This window comes from Asterias rubens, chromosome 13 (genome assembly GCF_902459465.1).
Source record: "Asterias rubens chromosome 13, eAstRub1.3, whole genome shotgun sequence".
NCBI classification, from domain to species: Eukaryota; Metazoa; Echinodermata; class Asteroidea; order Forcipulatida; family Asteriidae; genus Asterias; species Asterias rubens.
Genome location: NC_047074.1, coordinates 4191923 through 4217126, shown reverse-complemented (window position 1 = coordinate 4217126; position 25204 = coordinate 4191923). Strand labels below are relative to the sequence as shown.

General features: G+C 37.9%; 1 protein-coding gene across 2 annotated transcripts in view; it reads left to right on the top strand.

The window, feature by feature from the left end:
• Positions 1-25204, top strand: part of LOC117298482 (phosphatidylinositol 3,4,5-trisphosphate 5-phosphatase 1-like) — a 45320-nt gene that overhangs the window by 1021 nt on the left and 19095 nt on the right. The window contains exons 2-11 of one of the 2 annotated variants that reach the window (XM_033781760.1): positions 888-1067; positions 1981-2047; positions 5530-5674; positions 8465-8720; positions 11783-11873; positions 14161-14244; positions 15730-15930; positions 18246-18378; positions 21582-21676; positions 22726-22828. In XM_033781760.1, the coding sequence (XP_033637651.1) occupies positions 907-1067; positions 1981-2047; positions 5530-5674; positions 8465-8720; positions 11783-11873; positions 14161-14244; positions 15730-15930; positions 18246-18378; positions 21582-21676; positions 22726-22828 (1336 nt within the window). In that variant the 5' untranslated portion in view covers positions 888-906. The remainder of the gene's footprint in view (positions 1-887; positions 1068-1980; positions 2048-5529; positions 5675-8464; positions 8721-11782; positions 11874-14160; positions 14245-15729; positions 15931-18245; positions 18379-21581; positions 21677-22725; positions 22829-25204) is intronic. The other variant, XM_033781761.1, reaches the window with a different exon arrangement.

Sequence of the window (25204 nt, the reverse complement as noted above, 5' to 3'; positions counted from 1 at the left end):
GGACACTATTGGTAATTGTCAAAGACTAGCCTTCACAGTTGGTGTATCTCAACATATGCATAAAATAACTAACCTGTGAAAATTTGAGCTCAATCGGTCATCAAAGTTGCGAGATAATAATGAAAGAAGAAAACACCCTTGTCACACGAAGTTGTGTGCGTTTAGATGGTTGATTTCGAGACCTCAAGTTCTAAACCTGAGGTTTGAAATCAAATTCGTGGAAAATTACTTCTTTCTCGCAAACTATGACACTTCAGAGGGAGCTGTTTCTCACAATGTTTTATACCACCAACCTCTCCCCATTACTCGTCACCAAGAAAGGTTAAATGCTAATAACTATTTTGAGTAATTACCAATAGTGTCCACTGCCTTTAAAGACACTGGACACCTTTGGTTTTTATGCACCAAAATAACAAACCCGTGAAAATGTGAAAATATCAAAAACTATGTTACTTCAGAGGGAGCCTTTTGTCACAATATTTTAAAATGCTATCAACAGCTCTCCATTGCTTGTTCAAGTAATTTCTTTTTTAATAGAGAATTGCTTTCAACAACTTTATAGATGGAGTCCTCATTTAATTTATAACTTAAAATTATTAATAACTCTTTATTTTATTCATAATCGGACAGTGCATCATCAAGTTGGTCATTTCACAGACTGGGGTAATTTTTATTCAAAAGTTATTTTATAAAAGCTATTTTCCACTCTTGTATTAACCTAATGCTCTATTACAAATAATTTTGCAGGAACATTTTATGTTATAATTCACCCAAACCTGAATGTCTAATGTACATTGGAATGTCTAATGTACATTTTAGCTGAGTGTAAAAAAAAAAAATATATAAAAAAAATCTTTCAACTTATATTCCTGCCTTTTCACCTGCAGTTACGCATTCTCCTCCATCATGTCTTCAACTTCGTCTGGAGGAGCGCTTCCTTATCCGTGGTACCATGGCAGCATCACCAGATTGCAAACTGAAGATAATCTGACACGAGCCAATAAGACGGGAAGTTTCCTTGTCAGAGATAGCGAGTCGTTCAAAGGAGCTTACGTGCTCTCAGTCTTGTAAGTACATGTACTTGTATTTAATCAACATTTATGTAGCGCCCCTCCCAAGGATCAATGCTCTTTGCATATACATTACATTTTTTTCCAAATGAATGATATATTATACACATAATGAATGTTTATGAGTGCAATGGTGCGAATATGTTCATGAGTTGAAAGATGGAATGTTCTATTCAACGAGGCGGAGCCGAGTTGAATGGAACATTCCAGCTTTCAACGAAGAAATGCATGAACTCTCTGAAACTCTGTGGAATGTGTACTATGGTTAAGTTTTAATTGATTGTCCTAAATTGTAAGTTGTTCAGTTTTTGTTCAAATGTCTTATTAGATGTTACTTATCAATATAAACCACAAGGGATGTTACTTAGATGTTACTTAGTTAGAAAGATCAATTAACAAAATTGTATTTCCTGAATTTACATCAAATTTCAAAACTCAAAAGACTGTTTAAAAAATATCCTTTTCAAAAGATAGCCAACTGTCTATGGTATGATAAATAATTTTATATAGGATTTGAGGCATTGCATGGTGAGTTATCAATATACATGTATATTTGGTTTGCGGTAACACCATGTGGGATATTTACTTGCCAGGTAGAGTTTGTTCTTAGAGAACTGTCTTGCTTTTTTCTACTACTGCCGAGTAGATGTTCGGGGGTTCGGGAGACTTCTCAGTTCTGAAAAGAACTGTCCTGCTTTTTTAACTGAGCCGGGCGGATGGTATAGAAAATAGGCTGGGACTACTACTTTAGCTTTATTGGATCGTGATTAACTGTACTACCTCGGAGTTAGTTCCTAAATAATTTGGTTAAGTTCCTTGTTTGTTAGGCAAACTAGTGTGGATAATCCCTGATCCAGTTGGCCTATAGATCAGAGTGATAGTTGTTAAAAGTACTGTGTTTGTTTTTCAGATGTGATGATAGAATCTATCAATATCGTATCCTACCCACTGCAGATGGTGCTGGCTACCTCATTAAGGTAAGGTCAAAGTTCAGTCGCTAACATTAAAGGAACACGTTGCCTTGGATCGGTTGAGTTGGTCTTAGAAAAGCATTTTGAACCATTTGTTATGAGATGCAAATTGGTTAGAAATTTAAAAGTAGATAATAAATAATCCACACTAACATGCCTCGAAATTCCACGGTTTTCCTTTTACGTCGCGAACAAACATGGTTGGCCATTTTGTGGAGTCAAATTTTGGATTAATAAAATGGCATAAAATGGCCGATCGTGTTAGTTCACGACGTAAAAGGAAAACCGGCACAGTGACTAGAATAAATATTATTGTCTAGTTTTACTGAATCACAATTTCCTAATTTGTGCAATTCATAATCATAGACGTAAAACCAATGTTTGTATGAGAGAGATTGGTTGTTGCCAGCTTGGTGTTTATATCCCCTTGTGGGAGTTTGCCGAGTTTCCTTGATGGGAAGATCATCTAAACAAACAAACAAACAAACAATGTGTCCCTTTAATCTTCTGCATCTAGCTTGATGTGCACGGCCACATGGGTACACTTATTGCCACAAAGATAGGCCTACCAATAAATAAATATTAAGTAACACTTTGTGGATCTTGTATTCGACAAACTTCAGCACACTGGAAATTCCACAAAATTACTCGGTTGGTATCTGAACCCACAGCCTTTGCAGTTTAAGAGTAGATATCATATAAAGTGTTACTCAAATCTTTGTGACCACCGAGATTGCCTGGAAGCTAGAGGCAGCCTGAGTCCTTCAAGGAGGTAGGGCCTAATATAATGGAGGTGATTACCTCCATGCCTTGGTGCCCTTTACAATTTCCTCATAGGTTGCCCTTTACCAAGTAGAGCATGCATTTGTGCCCTTGCCCTTTTAAAAATGTATTGTGATGTATTGTGATGTATTGTGATGTAAATATGTGTTTGTATTGTGATGTAAAAAACATTCCAGTCTAGTACACCTAGAGGTTTGCTGAGAGACACGATACATAATTTTGTTTCTGAGTTGTGGTGGTTCTGCGGAGAAATCCCAAAGTTTGGATCAGAATAGTCTAATAAATATTATCTGCCAGTACCTTTAACCTACTCCCAGTTTTTTAATGCAGACTACGTATTGTGAGTGTCAATGCGTCAGGCTCCGCATACGGACAGTGCAAAAATTACATTCTAAACTTTGTGTGCATGCATGCTGTTCGCCTCAAAATAACGCTCGGAATTTGTAAACTTTGCGCGTTGCAAGTGAGACTGGAAGATAAATTTGTTATTACACACGCGCGCTCGTGGAATACGAAACAAAATAATGCGCGTCTGCGTCCCATATCCAACTCGGCTTTACATTTGGGATGCAGAAGCGCTATATTTTTCCGTAGTCCACTTGCGCTTGTGGGATAATTGTCCTTGGTCTCAAAAATTACAGGCTACTGTCAACCCCCATTATTAAGAGCACTTTAAAGAGGTTCTGCCTATATAAAGAATAAATTCGTAAACCCGATTCTCATTTCCGCTTTGTGTTTCTTTGCTTCGCTGTTCTTGAAATAACAACCTTTTCGGTACATCAAGTATCAGTTATGAATAATGTTGCAATTCAGCTGTATGCTGCGATGACATTTTGATATAAATAAAACATAAACCATAAACCAAGACTCGAAAGCACACCTAATTTTTCCCTTTTTGGTGCATAATTCTATTCAGCTGCGTTTCCATCCAGATTTGGTATATTGTTGAAACAGTTGACATTTTATATTTCCTCCATTGGCACAAAGCTGCATGTCACTCTGCAACGGTTTGGAGCTAGCTGTTATTTCTGTTATATTTTTCCTGTTTCCTGCTCCAAACATGTCCTGTTTGTGAGCAGGCAAGCGACAAAGTGAACCCTTCCATGAAAAAAAGTTTATACTTTTATTTTTTAGGTCGCTGTGGGCTTCCTGTTTTCATTTGTGGCGCTCTATAAAGCAGGGATCTAGATTGGTTTAGGATAAAAAGAGAAACAAATGAACTAGGATTAGCTGGGGAACCAAAATTTTGGTTGAATTCTTTCATATTAAACAAATTTGTTGTTGCTTATTATACAAAGCAAAAATATTAATAATGATAATACATACGTGTTTCGCCCTAAATCATGTGAAATAGTATAATTTACTGTACTTGAAGGTTGTATGATTGAATTTCAATGATAAAATGATCTATAGTAATGTTGTCTGTCAGTCTGAACAAATATTTGTCTCAAAATCTTTGAAACTTTGACCTTGTAGTGTGACAAACTAACCCTTTGTCAGCTAGGGTGGAGTACGGGTTGAGTGAGTTTAATTCCAAATTCTATTGTTGTTTTGAATGAAAACAACCGCAGTAGAAAGAAGCAACCTCTGCCCAATTTTATCGAGCTGCTGAAGGTGAAAGTAGTAGTACTAAGTAGGATTCCAGTTACAATTTTTACATTTCAAATGGTGTTTTAGCTGATAATTATATTCTGGTAAGCATATTTGTGTTGTTCTTTTCAGCAACTTTATATGCTTATAAGCCATGTGAGCAGCTCTTTGAAATTGGGCCATGTTAGTGTGAACAACGAAACAGCACATTTTGTACACCCTCACATTCAGTGCCAAATTTTATAGAGCTTAAAGTTGGTCTTTGAAAAGCGTTAGTAACCGTTTGTTATAAAATGCATATGGTTAGAAAGATAATTTAAAAGTAGAATACAATGATCCACACAAATTTGCCTCGAAATTGCGTGGTTTTCCTTTACTTTGCGAACTAACACGGTCGGCCATTTATGGGAGTCAAAAATTTGACTCCCATAAATGGCCGACCGTGTTGGTCGACGAGGTAAAAGACCACGCAATTTCGAGTGATACTTGTGTGGATCATTGTATTCTACTTTTAAAATATCTTTCTAAACATATGCATTTACTAACGCTTTTCAAATACCAACTCGACCGATCCAAGGCAATGTGTTTCTTTAATAAGCAGAAAATATTGCTTTTAAAACAACTCATTGCTCAGCAAAAATCAGCAAGATACCAGTCACAGATGGTAGCCTCATTTCGCTAAGTTTAAGCTTTAGTTACTTCTTGTGCTTAAGCAGCTTCATGAATTTGGGCACAGGCCTGACAGGGTTGTTATATTTGTGGAAATCAAAACATCAATGAGATCAGGGCCCAATTTCATGGCTCTGCTACAAAGAAGAGGCGCTTGCGGAAGCAGGGAAAGCTGCGCTTACGTCAAGCATATTTCACAGAGTTAGCGGGGAAATTTGGCTTGTGCGTGTGCGTACTCCACGTTACTAGACATTCTACCCTTACACAGCTAGGGCAGAAATTCAGCGCTTGCATGTAAGCGGAGATTTGTGATCAAATGTGCAGAATTCAACGGTAAGCAGATCCATAAAATCGGGCCCAGTTTGACAAACCGCCATTTGTTGCAATTTCAGGTAAGAATTTGAAGTAATCACTGAGTCAAGTTTGTGATTATCATTCCTTTTCAGTCCTCCGACGCAACCAAGCAGCACACCTTCAGTAACTTGGCGGAGCTCATCAAGAGCTACAGTTTGACAAACAATGGACTATGCTGTGCATTAAGATATCCATCAGAGGCCCAGAAGCTGGAGACAGAGGAAGATCAAGACTCTGGTAAGAAAAGAAAAGTTTTGTTTTCAAGGCAGTGGACACTATTGATAATTTCTCAAAATACATGTTAGCTTAAAAACTTACTTGGAAACGAGTAATGGAGAGCTGTTGATGGAATTTTCACATGTTAATTTTGTTGTACACATTATAAGATGAAAACAATCAAATGGTTCCAAAAACCAATACATACCTTAAATTTTCAAAATGTCAATAATATCAAGAATCTACTTTCAAGAAAGTACATTCAAACCATACCCTAAAGTTTGCATTTGTTCATTTGTTTCTATAGGAACTAAGTAATTTATAGCCTTTGAGGAAGACTCCGCTAGGGTCGAATTGTCAGGTCATTAACGATGTTAAGTTGCATTTTAGTAACTTGTGAGACAATTGTCTTTTAATTGTACATTTTTTTAAAAGGAGGGTCGCCAATCAAGACTTTTGTGCAGATAGCATGAAAACGCTACTGCATGTGTTGGTTCGATTCATCTTGTGCGCATATATGGTAGCTCTAAACCATGGTCCTTGGTATGTGTGCTCGGGGTACATACACGTTCATTCACACAGCATAGCACAGACGATAGTGGTGAATTTTCACATCGCTGTGTTTTTTGTTGTTGCTGGTCTCAATCATAAGCCCCTTTCACACGAGAGCAATTTAGCAAGGGTCCCTTGCTATTTAGCACAGTTGTAAAATTTCACAAAGTGTACCTCGTGGGCCGTGTGAAAGAGTAACAATTTTATCTACTGTCAAAGATCTCTTGCAAAACCTTGTCAAACATTGCTACATTTTACAACCATGCTTACAGTATTAAAGCCATTGGACACTTTTGGTACAGAATTCTTTTTTAAAGTTCACAGATTTACAAATTACTTACAGGGTTTACAGAAGGTAACGGTGAAAGACTTCTCTTTAAATATTATTCCATGAAATGCTATACTTTTAGAGAAAACATTAAAACAATATCAATTCTCGATATCGAGAATTACGGATTTATTTTAAACACATGTCATGACACAAGGAAACGTGCGGAAACAAGGGTGGGTTTTCCCGACTCCGATGACCGATTGAGCCTAAATTTTCACAGGTTTGTTATTTTATATAAAAGTTGTGATACATGAAGTGTGGGCCTTGGACAATACTGTTTACCCAAATTGTCCAATTGCTTTAAGCAAGGGACCCCAGTTAAATTGCTGTCGTGTGAAAAGCACTATAGTCAGAAAAAGATTTGTACTTTTCACACAATGTAGATAGACTTGATAACCTTGTGTTTTTAGGGACATGGACCCCTGCTTATTTCCCTCATGTGAAAAGGCCTTGACACCATTGTCTGAGAGGCAGTTTGGGAAGGCACACCAATCTAGAAAATTAGCATTGAAATTGAAACTGTATGCCAGGAAAGAAATTGCACCATCCACAAATGAAACTGATTTGACAAAAAGTGATTGTGTTAAAGGTTGAATGACCATTTTACAAAAACATGAAAAGTAAGGGTTTAGAAACTTTGAATCAGATCTGACGTTTAAGGCTGGGGTAGTCCTAAAGCTTGCAGTATACTTCCTTGTGTACTAACGCTGTTTGCACTGCCAGTTTCTCTCACACCACTGTGATAAGAATTTCTGCTAATAATGTTGAATGGCATTTAAAGCAATTATACACTTTCGGTACAGAAACAAAAAAAAAAGTTCACAGATTTACAAAAAACTTACAGGGTTTACAGAAGGTAATGGTGAAAGTCTTTGAAATATTATTCCATGAAATGCTTTACTTTTTGAGAAAACATTAAAACAACATCAATTCTCGTTAGAAGTTGTGGTACACGAAGTGTGGGCCTTGGACAATACTGTTTACCCAAAGTCTCCAATGGCTTTAAGGAGTAGGTTTCTCAATACAAAACTTACATGTAGTCCCAAATACCTTGCAGGAAAATACTGCAGTGACGGATATGCACGTTATATAAGGGGTGGATGCCTACTGCTAGGATTCTTACAAAATCACTATTACAACGTTGTAGGGTCCCCTGTGCCTACATGTAAGTGAACATCCCCCAACAGGCCTAACAAAAACAGTGGGAAAATCCACAAGAGCGCAGGGCTTGTACAAATGTAGCTTTAAAACAAATTTACTAGACCAAAATTTGTTTTGCAAGACGAGATTCCAAATAAGACAAAAACACAAGACAGTTGGACTTTTTGGGTCGTGAGTTTAGTGGCCCCATGCTAATATCACGTGCCTTCAAGCCGGTGGTCCAGTGTAAATTTTAGCCTTGGTCATGATGGTCAATGTGGTTGAACATAAAACATCCTCAAAAATCATCCAAATCATAGTCTCAAAGAAGGATAGGGTTTAATGCCTGACGTATGGAGGTCGAAAAGTGGACATCTTTTTTTCTGCTCTCAAAATAGCAGAAAAGCAGACTGAACGTCTCTTGTGTAAAGTAGAAACATGCATTTGCCTTACACGTTCAATCTGCTTTTCTGATAGCAGAAAAGTAGAAAATACACTTTACACGAGACGTTCAATCTGCTTTTTTGCTATTTTTAGAGCAGAAAAGCAGACCTCCATACTGATGGATTTAAGATTTTTTCTGGGTCATACTCTTCCAGGCAGAATTGTTATGGATAATAACGGGTGATCTGTACATGAAATAACTTGATGCAACAATATTGACGATGATACATGTATTTCTGAACAAGGTTTTATGAGGAGCTTTACTCCATTCCGGTATCTTTCCAAAAATCACTTCTTATTCATACATTTCTTTACTTTATTATAATCTTGATTTTTTTCTCAAGATGACGAGCCTCCACTCTCGGACGATGATGAAACAGACTCGCTGACGTCAGCCGCCTCAACCGAGATTGCTCTCCACGTTCTTCAATCACGACTGGATCATCTCAACGTCAATTCTTTAGACACCATCTTTCTCGATAAGCTACGAGAATACATGGGAAGCAAGGTAAAGCAAGACTACGATGACATTAAAGGCGGCGCGACGACGGCTACAAACCTTCGCCAGCTCATCTTAACATCTGCTAATGATCTAACAAGGTATGGACGTCAAACAAGTGTCTTAATATAAACCCTCCTACTGTGTGACCATTTAAAATCATTAACTGAGGTTTTGAATAAGGGAATAGAAGGGTAGCGACGAGTCCTTAAAGTGCCCTAAATAACTTTTAAAGCACACACTTATAAAGTATTTTTTAGCATCTCCAATGTCTCAATTAGTGTTGAAGCATTGAAGGGATGTCTTAAATTTAAACAGTCTGCCTTTTCTTTCACAATTTGTTGACCGTTATGAAAGGCAATCTTTAACCCACCAATGCCCCAGCGACCTGTTGCTAAGAGAAACTCCCATCAGAGGGCAGAGGGTTAAACTTCCTGAGCCACTTAGTCTTGAGAAGTTTAGGGGGCAGAGCCATGTTTAAAGGGAGGATCAATATCTTTGGTATTTCTCCCAACGATAATGACCATAAAACATTGTTAGAAATTACTTTGAAGCAATGTAGTTTTAGAGAAAGAGGTAATTTTTCTCTCAAATATTTGAATTTGAGATGAAACCTTTCTCATAAAGCGCACAATTTTATGAAAAGAGGGTGTTTTTTTTTCTGTCATTATTAACTTGTAAACTTCAATTTTAATCAATTGAGCTCAAATTTTCAAAGATCTGTAGTTAATTTCTTACATTTGTTCATGTTGTTAGGATAATACATCAAGTGGAGGACACTGATATTTAACAATTACCAAAAGTATAGCCTGCCTTTACAGGCAAAGCACAAGAAAATTGTTGGAGAAAAACGAAACATTGAATTTCAAATGTGTTCAAATGCGACAAATTTTTATTTTTATTGAATGCTCCAGATTGCACAGAGCACTTAAGACAAACAGATAAGAACCAAGTAGAAAACATTTCAAAGACCTTGTTTCAGGTCACATTGCTTTGGTCAAACTTTTGGAATTCAATGCCAAAATACCCATTACATAAAAAATAAAAAAATAAAAAACCTTGTGAGAACCCTATACATTTACCTTTAAAGACAGTGGACACTATTGGTAATTGTCAAAGACTAGTCTTCACACTTGGTGTATCTCAACATATGCATAAAATACCAAACCTGTGAAAATTTGAGCTCAATCGGTCATCGAAGTTGCGAGATTATTAACACCCTTGTCACACGAAGTTGTGTGCATTTAGATGGTTGATTTAGAGGTCTCGAAATCAAATACGTGGAAAATTACTTCTTTCTCGAAAACTATGTCACTTCAGAGGGAGCCGTTTCTCACAATGTTTTTGACCATCAACCATCTCCCCATTACTCGTCACCAAGTAAGGTTTTATGCTAATAATTATTTTGAGTAATTACCAATAGTGTCCACTGCCTTTAAGTCTAGGTCAGCCCCCTCCACCCTTACCCTGGGGTATTCTTGTCCATTACATTCCCATTACACAGCAGGAAATTACTGTTGATTGGACCAAATTAGACGGGGGTTAATATGTGTCAGCTCAGGTTACAAAACACCGGGAAAAGTTGCGTGGGTGAAAAAAAATTCACTGACAAGAAAGTTTGTGGACAAGGGGTTAGTTTTTGTAGCCGGTTAAATCATGTTTGATTTAGCTTTATTCTACTGCCGCGAACTTCTCAGTTCTGAAAAGAACTGTCCTGCTTTTTTAACTATTACTAGGGCGGATGGTATAGAAAATAGACTGGACTACTACATTAGCTTATAGGATCGTAATTAACTGTACTGCCGCGGAGTCAGTTCTGAATTGGTCTCAACGTTTCGACTAGCTTGCTCTAGTCATCGTCAGGAGACTGTAGAAAAAAGCAAGACAGTTCTCTAAGAACAAACTCTACCTGGCAAGTAGATACACACATGGTGTTACCGCAAACCAAATGTATATTGATACCTCACCATGCAATGCCTCACATCCTATATATGTTTGATTTAGTTATTAAACCCTTTGAAGCATATGTGTGGCATCCACAATTTTGGGGGACAAAAAGTGTTTGTCAAGTTCAATTATATGATCCAGGAATAAAATGGAGAAATTATTATTTTTTTGCATAAAATTGTGTTGACACAATTTAGTGAACTATACTTAAACAGTTTGCTGTGCCATTTAAATTAGTTTAAAAATAGCAATATTAAAAAAAAAAAAAAAATTCTAATTAAAGTGATTTTGTAAAGAATATTTTTTGCAGTTTATTAATGAAAAGATGTCACGTACATGTAAGGTTGTGTTTGACGAAAAGAAACATTAATTTAAGTTATGGCTTGTGGTAGCCCAGTGGTTTAGTGCATCGTGGACTCAAATACTGGTAGCTACATTACATGTGTTGCAGTCATCTAGATGTGGGTTCAAATCCTACTCATGACACTTGAGCGAGATGCCCATCAAAGTAAATGGGTACCTATGAGGATAGGGATTGTTCTTGTGATTGATTAACTTAGTGTGCAACATACTTTGCGGCACATACTTCATTGACCCAATTCACCTGATGTCATCATGAGGAAATGTTTGAATACGCCATATTGGTGAGCAATGTCACTGTGCGTTATTCAGTGAAGTGAGTATTTTAAGCTTAGAGTATTTTAGGCGACGCAGCGTTTACACGAAAACCTATTGTCCACCAAAATGGTGAGTGGGGCACAGTCGCCGCGTGTGACATACGTGCAAGGGGTCAATACTCCCTATAGGGAGATGAGATTTTTAGGAATGAAATAAATGGCCCAGTGACCAGGGGTCGATTTCACAAAGAGTTAGGACTAGCCTAGGAGATATACAAATTGCACGGATAGTCCTAAGTTATGACGAGTAACTGGTCCTAACTCGAGATAAGACTAGTCCCAACTCTTTGTGAAATCCACCCCAGGGGTAACAGTTTTCAAAATCGCCAACCGTCATTGAGTGTTGGATTTGAACATCTTATGAGTAGCCTATATTATCAATATTGTTATCACTTTTATTTTATACAAACAATATCAATTTGTGACTTGATATTATTTTGTTTATAACTTTACACCCTTTCGATCATAAAGAATATGAAATTGCTAATAAGGACAATACATCATGGAGCCAACAACTTTATTTTCCTTTTTGTATACAGACAAGTTGACTTGTTCTTGATGAAGATGCAAGCTCTACAGCAACTCTTTGACCTGTCGGCCATCCCATCCAAGACCAACTCCGCAGACAAGGTAAAGCAAGTCAAACTCCTATCATTAGCTTTGCCGATTTTCCCCCTAAACGCGATCAAGCATGATTTTTTATTTTGCTGGCATTGCATAGACGTTTCATCCCTAGCTCTAGCCCTTTCCTGTTAGACTCGCTCCCAGCCCAGTATAAAGCAACCTCATTGACAAAAAAGCTCACCTACAAACAAGTAAATACATGTAAGCCAGTAAATGTTGGGTGATGGGCCGAACGTTTAGGAGAACCTACCTCTAGTTCACGTGTTTCTTATGAGCAGAGTGTGGGTTCGAGTCCCGGTCAAGGGACTTGTGTCCTTTAAAGCAAGATGCTTTTCCAAAATTACTTTGTCCTTCAGACGGGACATGTAAGTCCCGTGTATTAAAGGGATAGTGGTGAATGTTTAAGAACACCGAACACTTATCGTAAAAGGGTAGGGGTTAACCCTGGGGCTTGTGGTTCACATCGCAAGCACCCTTATGCACAGGTTCCTCAAGCTTGCGAGCTACAGTGATTCAGTTCACTGATGAAGCATCCTTGGTTTCACCAGTGTTCACTACCAGAAGTATTCAATTTGAATATTAAGCAACACCACCAATATCGAAACCCCAAACCAAAAGCAGTGACAGGGGAAAGTAAATATCAAACCAAACTTTTTAGCTGAAGTTCCTACCAATATTGTTATTTGTGCACATGTGACAAATTGAACAGCAAAAGTAGTAACTTTCTTCTCTTGTTTCAACAGCTAAGGTATTAAACTTTGTTTGTTTGGGGGGGCGCATATGAGGGATTAATTGGGATCTGAGCTGGGAATCTGTCAAATTTTTTGAATATATTTTTAAGGAAATTAATCACAAGAGGAACTGACTGGGTAAATTTTAATTCAGCTTTAGTTTGAACAAAGAAAAGTCGACTAGAGTGGGATTTGAACTTGTGACCTCAAGAAAGGTGCTGGCGCTCTACCAACTGAGCTATCTTGCTCCTAATGTTGGCAGTCTCCCTATTTTGTCAATGTTTTTGTTCGGTGGTGCCAGTTAGATTCCATGCAACCTGAAACTGCTGCATAACTAGGGATCTCCCCCAATTTTATGATACAATGTGGGAAGTGGCACGACAGGAATGCAACTTTTTATTTCACAAAAAAACTTTTATGAAAAAGAAGAAAAAAAGATGATTTTTTTTATTAAACTTCCATTGCGTTATACCAGTTCCTTAGGTTAATGACCTTTGAGGAGTTTCATCGCTCTGATTTTAAGTTTTGAAAAGCGATCTTGCACTCTGTTCTTTTTCTTCTTCTGGAGAAAGTGCTTCTTCCGTAAAGATGCTGTGCATGCTGCGTGAAACAGTTTGCTGCCGAGTCAACAATTTGTAGTGAAAGATTTTTGTCCTTGCATTCGTGTGAAACAAATTCTTGAGTCCCCCTCAAAGAGCTCAGTGGCAAATTTTGTGACGCTTTGTGTTTCTTTGCTGAAAGGTCAACCACACCAAACTCAAGCTCTGGTGTTTCTGATCAGCAGAGTATGGGTTTGGGTCCCTGGCTTGACACTTGTGTCCGCAAGCAAGCATTATCTCTTCGTCCCTTAGATGGGACTTAAAGCCCTACAACCTATTACTACCAGATTTGTCTGGTGTTTCTTGCATTTGCTGCTGAGTGTGCATAGCCGGATTTAAACCCAAGTATAAAAGAATAGGTCTCATTATTCAAAACTTCAACAAACCTGTCTTAAAAATGTTCCCCTTTTTTCAAACACCTGGTGAGGTATACATGCACTACTGTGGGTGCGTTCGATAAGCTTCCCTGGGTCGACCCCGCAGTGCTCACTCGGGTGAGCCCCTGACAAGAGCTGATCGAACGATCACACCCACCCTCTCGTGGTGATGCCATGCACCTCGGGTCACCCACAAGTGACCCACTCCACAAGCAGGGCACCGGGGGCTGACCCGGGTGAGCCCTCGGAAAGACATCAAAGCTATTAGAACGGGGCAGACCAGGGTCTACCCAGGGAAGCTAAACGAAGGCACCCACTATAATGTCTCCGGTATTATTATAATGATTATAATTTCATATCTTGAATGCAAGGCTAGCAGCATTTTCCCCCTATGATTGTATCAAATGCCTGCATATAGTAAAGCAAGGACTATAACAATTTTGGCCTTGAAAGTAATTGTGTTTTAGCATCTTGAATCAAGGCTAGCACACTTGGCATTGAATACAATTGTATTTTACATCATGGAGGTTTTGAGTGATTTTACTCAGCCTTTTTAAAGGGATTCTATTTCACTTCTTGAATGAAGGCTAGCAGAGCGGGGAGTGATTTGAAGCAATTATTCGGCAAGTTGGGAGAATGTCAGGCCAGGGTTACTACATTAGAGAACAAGGTGAGACAACAATTAACTTGTCGGGTTGACCTCACTTACACTTTGAATAACACTTCAAAGGGGCAATGCACCTTTTTTTAAATCACTCAGCCAGCGTTTTACTAAATAACACACCAACGCATTGTCCCTTCTCTGTGCATTTTCCCCCTCTCTTTGCACTTTCCTGTCACTTCGCATTTTCCCTCCCTCTATAATAATGGTGACCGTTCCACTCTTTCAAAGGGAAGGTATCTTTTGGTAATTACTCTTAAAATTAATGCCAATCAAAACTTTTGGTTTGAAGCCTACAGCAGCTTTCGAAAGTTCAAAGCATTTTGAGAAAATATTTCACTTTAAGTTATGTGTTGGTTATGTAAAAGGATATCAGTTTTTATGTCCTCGAATTGGAATCTGAGAAGCGTTACTGCAGTAATGTTTCTCAGATTGTGTATTCCTATTGGGGGTTATACTTCTTGAGTCATGTGACATAACCATTCCAGAATTTGGCGCTATATCAAAAACGTGATCACCTTTTGAAAGGAAAATGTTCACATGTTAGTTTTATTCTATACAGATCTACATTTATATAGGATTAAAACAATCAAACATTTCCAAAAACCAAATGTATACTTTGTCTTCAAAGAAGATTTATCAGTCCGGAAAAACGAACATCTTGGCACGTTCTGAGACTAGCATGTTCTCAAAACCCAGAAGTTCCTACCAGCTCATCTGCACCCTTGTATGGTTTTCTCTCTACGCTGAGCCTGCATGCTTCATTGCCCCTATTTAAACCAACATAAAGCTTATAGACACAATTGCTAACTTTACCAGGATATCGGCATAAACAATAAGGCTGACTATAGAGGCCTGACGTTTCAACCCTAGCAGAGTCTTTCTCGAAAGCCCAACTATGGCTGTTTCTTTTTTAGACAAAAATAATCAGATTTTACTGGTTGATTTTAAAGGAAAGAGAGGAAAATGCATTGAGGCGCCATTTTCTGTGGTGTTGAAAAAAGTGCTGGGTAGAGAAAGAAATTGACTGGCATTGTTACCGCCAAACTAGTATGCATTGATAACTCAACATGCAATTCCTCAAATCCCACAACAGTTACTTCAGACATTGTTTGGCTGTTACTGTGGCTCTTGGCTAACTGGAAGAGTACTTGCAGTCCTCTAGCCACAGCCATTGTATGTCAATTCTGATGGTGCATCAATCTAAAAAAAAAAAAAGGGAACAAAGAAAAGGGGAATCGTTGAAAGTGTGATGTTTACAAAAGAATTTTTTTTCTTCTAAAAGACATTGTAAAAGTACAGAACAAAATATTTGCGAACTTTTTAGGTCAAAACTTGTAATCACTTTCAATCGGGAGTTAAACTTGCTTAATTAGAGCTGCAAATATTCATTTGTCAGTATTATTCCATCCCTTCTATTTTCTTGCCGACCGTAGTCCGAAGAAAAAAAGTAGATTTTTTTTCAATGCAGATGTATTGTTTCTCTTCCACAAGGCTGTAGCCACATTCCAAGAACTACACAAGACCGAGGTTCGAATCCCCATCCCGTCAACCATTCAAGAGGAAGAGCTCGACTTAACAGATGATTGTTGTGAATCTCCTATGTACATGGGAGGCGGAAATACTGACAGCAGTGACTCCATCAAGACCCCGTCACTCCCAAGTAATTCCACTATGTCTGTGACGTCTTTTGAGGTGAGAGCTCTTTTGTCATCCATGATCAGTCAGCCAGCATTGTAGCCACGGTGGGCGGTGATGGGCATGCCTGCCCAAGACCTACAAATTTTCGCCCAGCAATCTGCGTAAAAAACCACTGTGCCACCCAGCACAGATTTCTCCCAGATTGCACTTCAGCAATGATGGCCCCATATCTAAACATAAATAATTTTGTTGATCTGCTCGCCCTTGGTGGAGTTAGAGCCTTCCACTAAAAACCTTTACAAAAGAACCTATAAGAATCTTAAAGGAATCAAAGAAGTGACAAAAAACCTTGAAGAATTCTATAGGAATCCTATTTAAATCCTATAGGATTTTATAGGCATTTCGCCTATGTACATGTATATTGGACTTTTTGTTAAAGGGCATGGTCTACAATCCCAGCCAAAATGCTTGGGCCACCCATTCCTAATTAATGTTACATAAAAACCATTCCCTGTACACTTCCCACTGACAATTTTTTAGTCCTTGAAAGCCTGTGTCACAAGATAAGTTTTGAGAAGAGATTTGAATGTTGTGGTACAAAGACAAGATCTAAGATTAAGTGGTAGAGAGTTCCAGATGCACGGCGCAGCTGAAGAAATAGACCTGTCACCCCATGAGTGACGAGACTTGGGTTCAATGAGGAGAAGCATGGAACTTGATCGAAGATTCCTTGATGGAGTGTAAACTGGAAGCAGTTCAGAAATGCCCTTTGAATAATACAACCTATTCCCAAACAACAACCTAAACACATGGGGATGTTCTGGGGAATTCCCAATGCTACTCCGTGTTTGTTTGACACTTGATGCAAATTTCCTGCTCAAAGAAAAACACTCAGTCTACTAGCTAACCCCAGGGGTTAAACCTGTTGACCTGTCTCCCAAGCATGGGTATCTACATACCCTGGTTGCTGCTGTTGCTGCTGTTGTTCATGTTGTTAATTTAGCTATTGCTGCTGATAAATAAATAAATAACAATTCTTATATAGCGCATTTCACAATAACCGTATCAATGAGCTTTACATTAGTGCCCTGGTCATAGGGCCAATAACATCTCCTTTTTAATGTTTCTCAGCTCCCTTGGGAGTATACAACCTGGGCAACAGTTTATATCGCTCCAAAAGCTTTTTCATTCACAATATCAACCTATACCCTCGCAGGTACCCATTTATACCCCTGGGTGAAGAGAAGCAATTATAGTAAAGTATCTTGCTCAAGGACACAAGTGTCATGACCGGGATTCGAACCCACACTCCGGTGACTTAGCACCAGAACTTGAATTCGATGCTCTTAACCACTCAGTCGTGACACTCTAAATTTGATGTTGTTTATTTTGTTGTTGCCCTGCTGCATGATTTGATACTCTTGCTATTGCTGCTGGAAATTATGTTGTTTCTGTTTTTTTAATTTTTTTTTTATATAAACTTTTTGGTTGCTGTTGGTGCTGGACTGTATGGTTGATTTTGCCTTTTGCTGTTGCTGTTTTTTGTTGTTGCGATTGCTGTTGTTGCTGGGCGCTGCTGCTGCTGTTGCTACATGTATTGTTGTTTAAATTTGATCTTATTGTTGTTAAAGTGTATTTCTTGATATTATAATCGGGTGAGGTTTGCGGTAGCACTAGTGTGTAATATCTCTTTTGAGTAGTGTTGGTTCTGAAAAAAATACAATGCTTGATTGAACCAACACATGGGGCTACGACAAACCTCACCTAATAATACAATTTTAAAATCCTATTCATAAATACCTCAGACAGTTTCGCTATTCCTATTGGTGGAGAGCGCGTCACATGGGTGTGCATAAACCTTTTGTTAATGCACACTGGAGCTCTGTTTATGCACACTGAGCTGGCTTCCGCGTATCGGGCGCGCAAGATTATCACGCGCAACGCAATTCATAGCTATCAGCGCGTAATCTAAGCGCACGCACGTACACACAACCCACGCGCATCGAACAAATTCTTCACAAAGTTTTGGAAAACACTATTTCAAACCTCGAATTTTCAATTGTTAAAGTGTGTGTAACTGTATTTGTTAAGGTTTTTTAACAAAAGGGCATTTATGAATGGGAATAAAAGAGTAGTGACTCGTTCTTAAACGTCCGTTTAAAACCTTGCAGGGTCATTGCCGTGTGCTAAAGCCTTTATCACACGGCCGCCGACCTTGCCGGCTTTAAACGTACGTTGAAGAACTCGTCGCTACCCTTTTATTCCCTTATTTATTTATATCTTTTTGGGGGAAGGTTTGTGAGGGTCTGTTTGAAGAAACACCGTTACTTGCCATTCAATGACCATTTTTAATTGTTCCTCTTTACCAGGTCAAAGTTGAGGGAGCCTTGAAGAACACCAAGGTCAAGTTAAAAGTAGACACTTCCCATGGTAACATGTCAATAATGAAACACAGTGGCAAGGACATGAAGGAAGAAATGACGCCATACACGCATGAAAACAGTGAGTTACATTCTATTGTGTTCCTTGTAGGATTGTAGTGTACACGCGTAGTGTTCAGTGAAACTTAATAATAATAATAATAAATAATAATTCATTCATTTTTCATTTGGTTTTTTCATTCCAACTTGGAACACACCCCTTAACCCGGGGAGGGTTACATCAACATTTTAAACCTGAATTATTTTAATATACATTGGCAGGAGAAAAATAAAGTCAACAGAGGTAATCAGACTGTTTTCCTTTTAAATTTATAATAAAAAGACGATTTTGGCAACACATTTAATAAAAGATTCATCTGTAGAACTCATAAGAAATAATGAAAACTTATAAAGCGCACAAATCCACAAAAGTGCTCATGGCGCTAAAATACAAACAATAACATTAAAATAATATACCATTACAAAAATTAAAACGTAAGCCTAAGTTGAGAAGAAATCTAGAACATGTGGTATAGATAAGAATACAATACAAATATTTAAGAAAACATCAAAAAGGTAACAAAAAATTACAAAAACAAACTAGTGACTCAAACTGCCTGTTTAAAAAGATGTGTTTTAAGTTGTTTTTTAAATTGTGTTAAAGAAACAGATGATTTAACTAGTGCAGGCAATTTGTTCCATAGACGTGGGGCAGCATGTGAGAAAGATCACAACTTCTATATAAAATAACAAACCTGCTAAAATTTAGGCTCAATTGGTCATCGGAGTCGGGAGAAAATAACGGGAAAACCCACCCTTGTTTCTGCACGTTTCGCCGTGTCATGACATGTGTTTAAAATAAATCCGTAATTCTCGACATCGAGAGTTTAAATTGTTTCAATGTTTTCTCAAAAAGTAAAGCATTTCATGGAATAATATTTCAAGAGAAGTCTTTCACCATTACCTTCTGTAAACCCTGTAAGTTATTTGTAAATCTGTGAATTTTTTTTTTTTTCTGTACCAAAAGTGAAAAGTGTATAATGGCTTTAAAATAAGGAAATACCAAATTTATTTACACATCAGTAAGGCATCAGTCTTTTGGTCGAGAACCTCTAGAAACTTGGTTCTGAGCCAGAGGTTCGAAGCCAGATTGATAATTGTGTTGCCAGACCAATTGAAGTGGCTTGGACTAAACAAAATCCACAGATAAGATCGATGAGATTTGACCCCACCATGGCCTTATGATTCACCATCAAAGTTTTATTTCCATTTCTTTATTTCCATTTGTACATCATAAATATAACAAATGTTAAATAATAACTGTAGCGTGGCGTGTCATTGCCGACATTAAGCTCCGGTGTTTCTGTTCAGCAGAGTGTGGGTTTGAGTTCCGATCGTGACATTTGTGTCCTTGTTTAATCAAATCAAATCAATATAACATCTATTTCCACATTCACATGGAGGCATCATCCTAAAAGCTGAGGCTTGTGGTGGATGCGCCTGTTAAAACAACACCAAAAAAACAGGATAACAGCACTAGACGAATAAGTAAATACTAACTAGTCCTAGAACTTCCTCATCGTATGGCGATCGTGCCTTTTTCCGCTTGTGCTCCTAAACTTTGGAACGCTTTACCTAATAACATCAGATGCTGTAGTTCTCTTCCAGTGTTTAAAAACTTGCTGAAAACTCATTTATTTAAATCCTCATACACTTAGCTTGTTACATGTCTTGACAGTAGATTATTCATTGTATAATTTTTGTATTATGTTATACATTTCCTTTTTTGTTGTATATGTATTGTATTTTGTTCTGAGCCTCGGAATAGGGTCTTGTACACTAGATAGATGGCGCATTATAAATGCATTATTATAATTATTATTATTATTATTACGGGAGATATATACACAAAGGTTTAACGAAGGTTAAACAAGGTATATATAACGCCAGAGCAGGTTTAACCAAGGTTAAACAAGGTATATATAACGCTAGAGCAGGTTTAACGAAGGTTAAACAAGGTATATATAACGCTAGAGCAGGTTTAACCAAGGTTAAACAAGGTATATATAACGCTAGAGCAGGTTTAACCAAGGTTAAACAAGGTATATATAACGCTGGAGCAGGTTTACTGGTTAAACAAGGTATATATAACGCTAGAGCAGGTTTAACCAAGGTTAAACAAGGTATATATAACGCTAGAGCAGGTTTAACCAAGGTTAAACAAGGTATATATAACGCTAGAGCAGGTTTAACCAAGGTTAGCAAGGTACATATAACGCTAGAGCAGGTTGAACCAAGGTTAACCAAGGTATGTATAACGCTAGAGCAGGTTTAACCAAGGTTAAACAAGGTATATATAACGCTAGAGCAGGTTTAACGAAGGTTAAACAAGGTATATATAACGCTAGAGCAGGTTTAACCAAGGTTAGCAAGGTACATATAACGCTAGAGCAGGTTGAACCAAGGTTAAACAAGGTATGTATAACGCTAGAGCAGGTTTAACCAAGGTTAAACAAGGTATATATAACGCTAGAGCAGGTTTAACGAAGGTTAAACAAGGTATATATAACGCTTGAGCAGAAGGCATGTATGCTAAGTAGACAAAGGGACTAATAATTAAACAAACAATACGAATTAGAAAACATAGATGAGTCAGGTTGATATGATAACAAGCCAACTACCAGTATAAAATAGCAAATCAATCAATCACTTTGGGAATTTAGTAGAAATATTTATAGTCTGCATTTAAATGAGCTAATTGAGGAAGTAGCTAGCTATTACTAGTGAACTTGTAGGTACTGTACAACCATGTATAAATCTCTTTTGGGAGAGATGTTGGCACTATAAGAACCATTGTTATTTTATATGGACTTCACGTGTCAAGCAGAATACTCTGCTGTAGAGTGGCAAAGGTCTTTGGTTCGAACACCGCCATTACGAAAAGTACATGTAGGTTTTCTTTTCATAGGACTCTGAGAAGTAATGGGCTTTAGGGTAAAAAGCAAAATAATATTCAGAAACTCTCTGCTTGTTTTCTTCAACTATGACTTGTTTCAAGCACATGTAAACACTAAATGGAAGTGATTACATGGGCGTTGAGGCATTGCAATGCTATCTTTAGAGCATCAGGAATCAAAGTTAAAGAAAGGAAATTGTGAAGGAAATTAATTAAAGTAATATTGCAGTGATGCTTCATCACTGGTACTTGGTGCTTGATCTGCTGTGAGCTGTCGTGAAATAAATAAAATGGTAAGTAAATAACTTAAGAACACATTCTACTTTTAGTTGTACAGCTAGTCAAGTCCAGGGTGAACAATCTGAAGCTGATGATTCGCTTCTCCAACGGGAAGAAGAAAGAGTTCAACTTTGAAGATGCCAAGGTTTGTCATAACACAGGCTTGTGTTTCTCAAGATTTTGTTCCCAGTGTCAGGATTTTCTCAAAATCTACTTAAAGGCAGTGGACACTATTGGTAATTACTCAAAACAATTATCAGCAAAAAACCTCACCTGGTAATGAGTAATGGGGAGAGGTTGATGGTATAAAACATTGTGAGAAACGACTCCCTCTGAAGTGACGTAGGTTTAGAGTAAGAAGTAATTTTCCATGAATTTGATTTCGATACCTCAAGTTTAGAATTTGAGGTCTTGAAATCAAGCATCTGAAAGCACACAACTTCATATGACAAGGGTGTTTTTTCTTTCATAGTTATCTCGTAACTCCGACGACCAATCAAGCTCAAATTTTCACAGGTTTGTTATTTTGTGCCTATGTTGAGATATACCAAGTGAGAAGACTGGTCTTTGACGTTTACCAATAGTGTCCATTGTCTTTAAGTCATCAAATTTGCTTTGGAAGAAGTACAGCAGTGACCAAAGGAAGAAAGAATAGTTAATTCCATGCCCAAACCATTAATTCAAACATGATTTAAATATGGTCCATATATTGTTTATTTTGTCAATATAATGCTTGTTATTTAAAGTCCAAATTATAAAGAAAGATACAATAAAATTCGCATAGGAAAGTTGCAGCTGAGTATAGTGTCTATTTGCTGAGACCCTTGATGTACAAAATGTAAGTGCGAAATTCCCTGCTTCCGTCAGCGCCAATTCTTCGCTTACAGTAAGAAGATCCATGAATTTGGGCCCTGTTCTTCGCAGAACCACAGCTCAAAGCGAGATCATAGAGTTACGCTAAACCTTACATAGTCAGTTTTTTTTCAAAACTTTATTTAGATTATCTCCACCATACACAAGTTTCAAATCCCACTTCAATTTGTGCGTGCTGTACTGGCAGAGAAGGGATTGAATGTAATGCCATGTTAATGATACTGCTATATAAGCAAAAAACTGTTTTGCGCTCAGCAATGATACACGCTTAGCAGGACTTTCAATTTTGCCCTTATTCATTAAAATGTGATTATTCCACAGAAAAGGGAGACATTTTGCCAACTCATTCAGTACATGAAAGTGCTGCACTCCACCAGTAGCGAAGTGGATCAGATTTCAGTGTTTATCGGCACATGGAACATGGGTATGTATTCTGAATGAGCATTCATTTTTTCACCAAACATTACGGGAAAGTTGCACTCCAGAATATCCGAGTAAGGCCACCAAAACTCGGTAACTAAAGACCCCTGTGACAATTTGAGCGCACTCACATGTGCCTATCCTGTCCGCCAATGGGTGCTTCAAAATCATGCACAATCGTGCACAAAAGATTTGACTCCCAACATACTGGAAATGGTACATATACGCAAAGGTTGAAGGCGTGTTCCCCATTGTGTATAGACCTCCTTGCATAATGCTAAAAGCTTCCAAGTTTGCAAAAAAAAACAGCTACATTGTATCTTCCAATGGTCTGCCTCCTTTTGGCCTCAGGGATGGTGCTTTTTGAGAGTGTGACGTCAAGGGGTTATGTCATTTCAGTGAGGGAGTGTGTTTACATTGTCATTACTTGATTCATCAAACTTATTGGATGAGCAAGTTAATCTTACATTGTCATTACTTGATTCATCAAACTTATTGGATGAGCAAGTTAATCTTACATTGTCATTACTTGATTCATCAAACTTATTGGATGAGCAAGTTAATCTTACATTGTCATTACTTGATTCATCAAACTTATTGGATGAGCAAGTTAATCTTACATTGTCATTACTTGATTCATCAAACTTATTGGATGAGCAAGTTAATCTTACATTGTCATTACTTGATTCATCAAACTTATTGGATGAGCAAGTTAATCTTACATTGTCATTACTTGATTCATCAAACTTATTGGATGAGCAAGTTAATCTTACATTGTCATTACTTGATTCATCAAACTTATTGGATGAGCAAGTTAATCTTACATTGTCATTACTTGATTCATCAAACTTATTGGATGAGCAAGTTAATCTTACATTGTCATTACTTGATTCATCAAACTTATTGGATGAGCAAGTTAATCTTACATTGTCATTACTTGATTCATCAAACTTATTGGATGAGCAAATTAATCTGCTTGGGGAAGCACTGCTGGTTTATTTATGATCCAATTGAAAGATTAAAGTCCACTGTTTGAAAAAAGAATTACATGGAAATAACAGGTGTGGGATACCTTCGCAAGATAATTTAACTTTGCTTCAAGTTAACAGCAAAGTTTTTGATAACGTGAAAGCAAAACTTGGGCAACTTCGCTGCGTATTCAAAAAGTTAGCAGTGAAAACTTCTGCTGCGAACTCAACTTACAGCTGAAGGCGCCCTTGCATGCCTGCTTCTCGAACACGTTGTAGCCGCATCCTTCGCAATTCAGCTCTTAGCTGCGAGTAAGGATGATTAGCCCCCAAATTATTAATTATTATTATAACCTGAATTCAGCTGTGTATTTTGTCTCATAGTACTAAAGCTGCACATTAGGCCAATACATTTTTCTCCTCACTCTGTCACTTGCCGCCAAAATTCTTTAAGTTTTAGAATGATTTATTCCTTATGACAGCTGAAATGTGGGTTGGTCAAAGACGGTAAAATTCAGTTTTGTGATACACTCATTTTCCAATAGATAGAGTCCCTTATGATAATGGGGAAAAATGACTAAATTGTGTGCCTTCTTGATTTGCAATACATGTACCTGTAGGAGCTGCATCACTATTTATTTTAAATCACATCCATTTCGGCCTTTGGCCCACTAAATGTGATGTTGATGAAATGAAAAGAAATGAAACGTAATGAACTGCTTGCCTAGCTTCTTCATTTGCAATACCTGTAGGAGCTGCAATGCCACCTACGTAGCATCAGCTCCTGGTTGCTGTGCCAGGGCAATGGGAAGACTAGAGACCCGAGCCTCGCCGCCGTACCAACTCTATTTACTTTAAAATACCATTTGTAAATCACATCCAATTCGTCCTGTGGCCCATGACATGTGATGTTGAAATGAAATGAAACGGAATGAACTGCTTGCCTTCTTCATTTGAAACACTTCTAGGAGCTGCAATGCCACCTACATGTAGTAGCATCAGCTCCTGGTTGCTGTGCCAGGGCAATGGGAAGACTAGAGACCCGAGCCTCGCCGCCGTACCAACTCTATTTACTTTAAATTACTGTTTGTAAATCACATCCTATTCGGCCTGTGGCCCATGACATGTGATGTTGAAATGAAATGAAACGGAATGAACTGCTTGCCTTCTTCATTTGAAACACTTCTAGGAGCTGCAATGCCACCTACATGTAGTAGCATCAGCTCCTGGTTGCTGTGCCAGGGCAATGGGAAGACTAGAGACCCGAGCCTCGCCGCCGTACCAACTCTATTTACTTTAAATTACTGTTTGTAAATCACATCCTATTCGGCCTGTGGCCCATGACATGTGATGTTGAAATGAAATGAAACGGAATGAACTGCTTGCCTTCTTCATTTGAAACACTTCTAGGA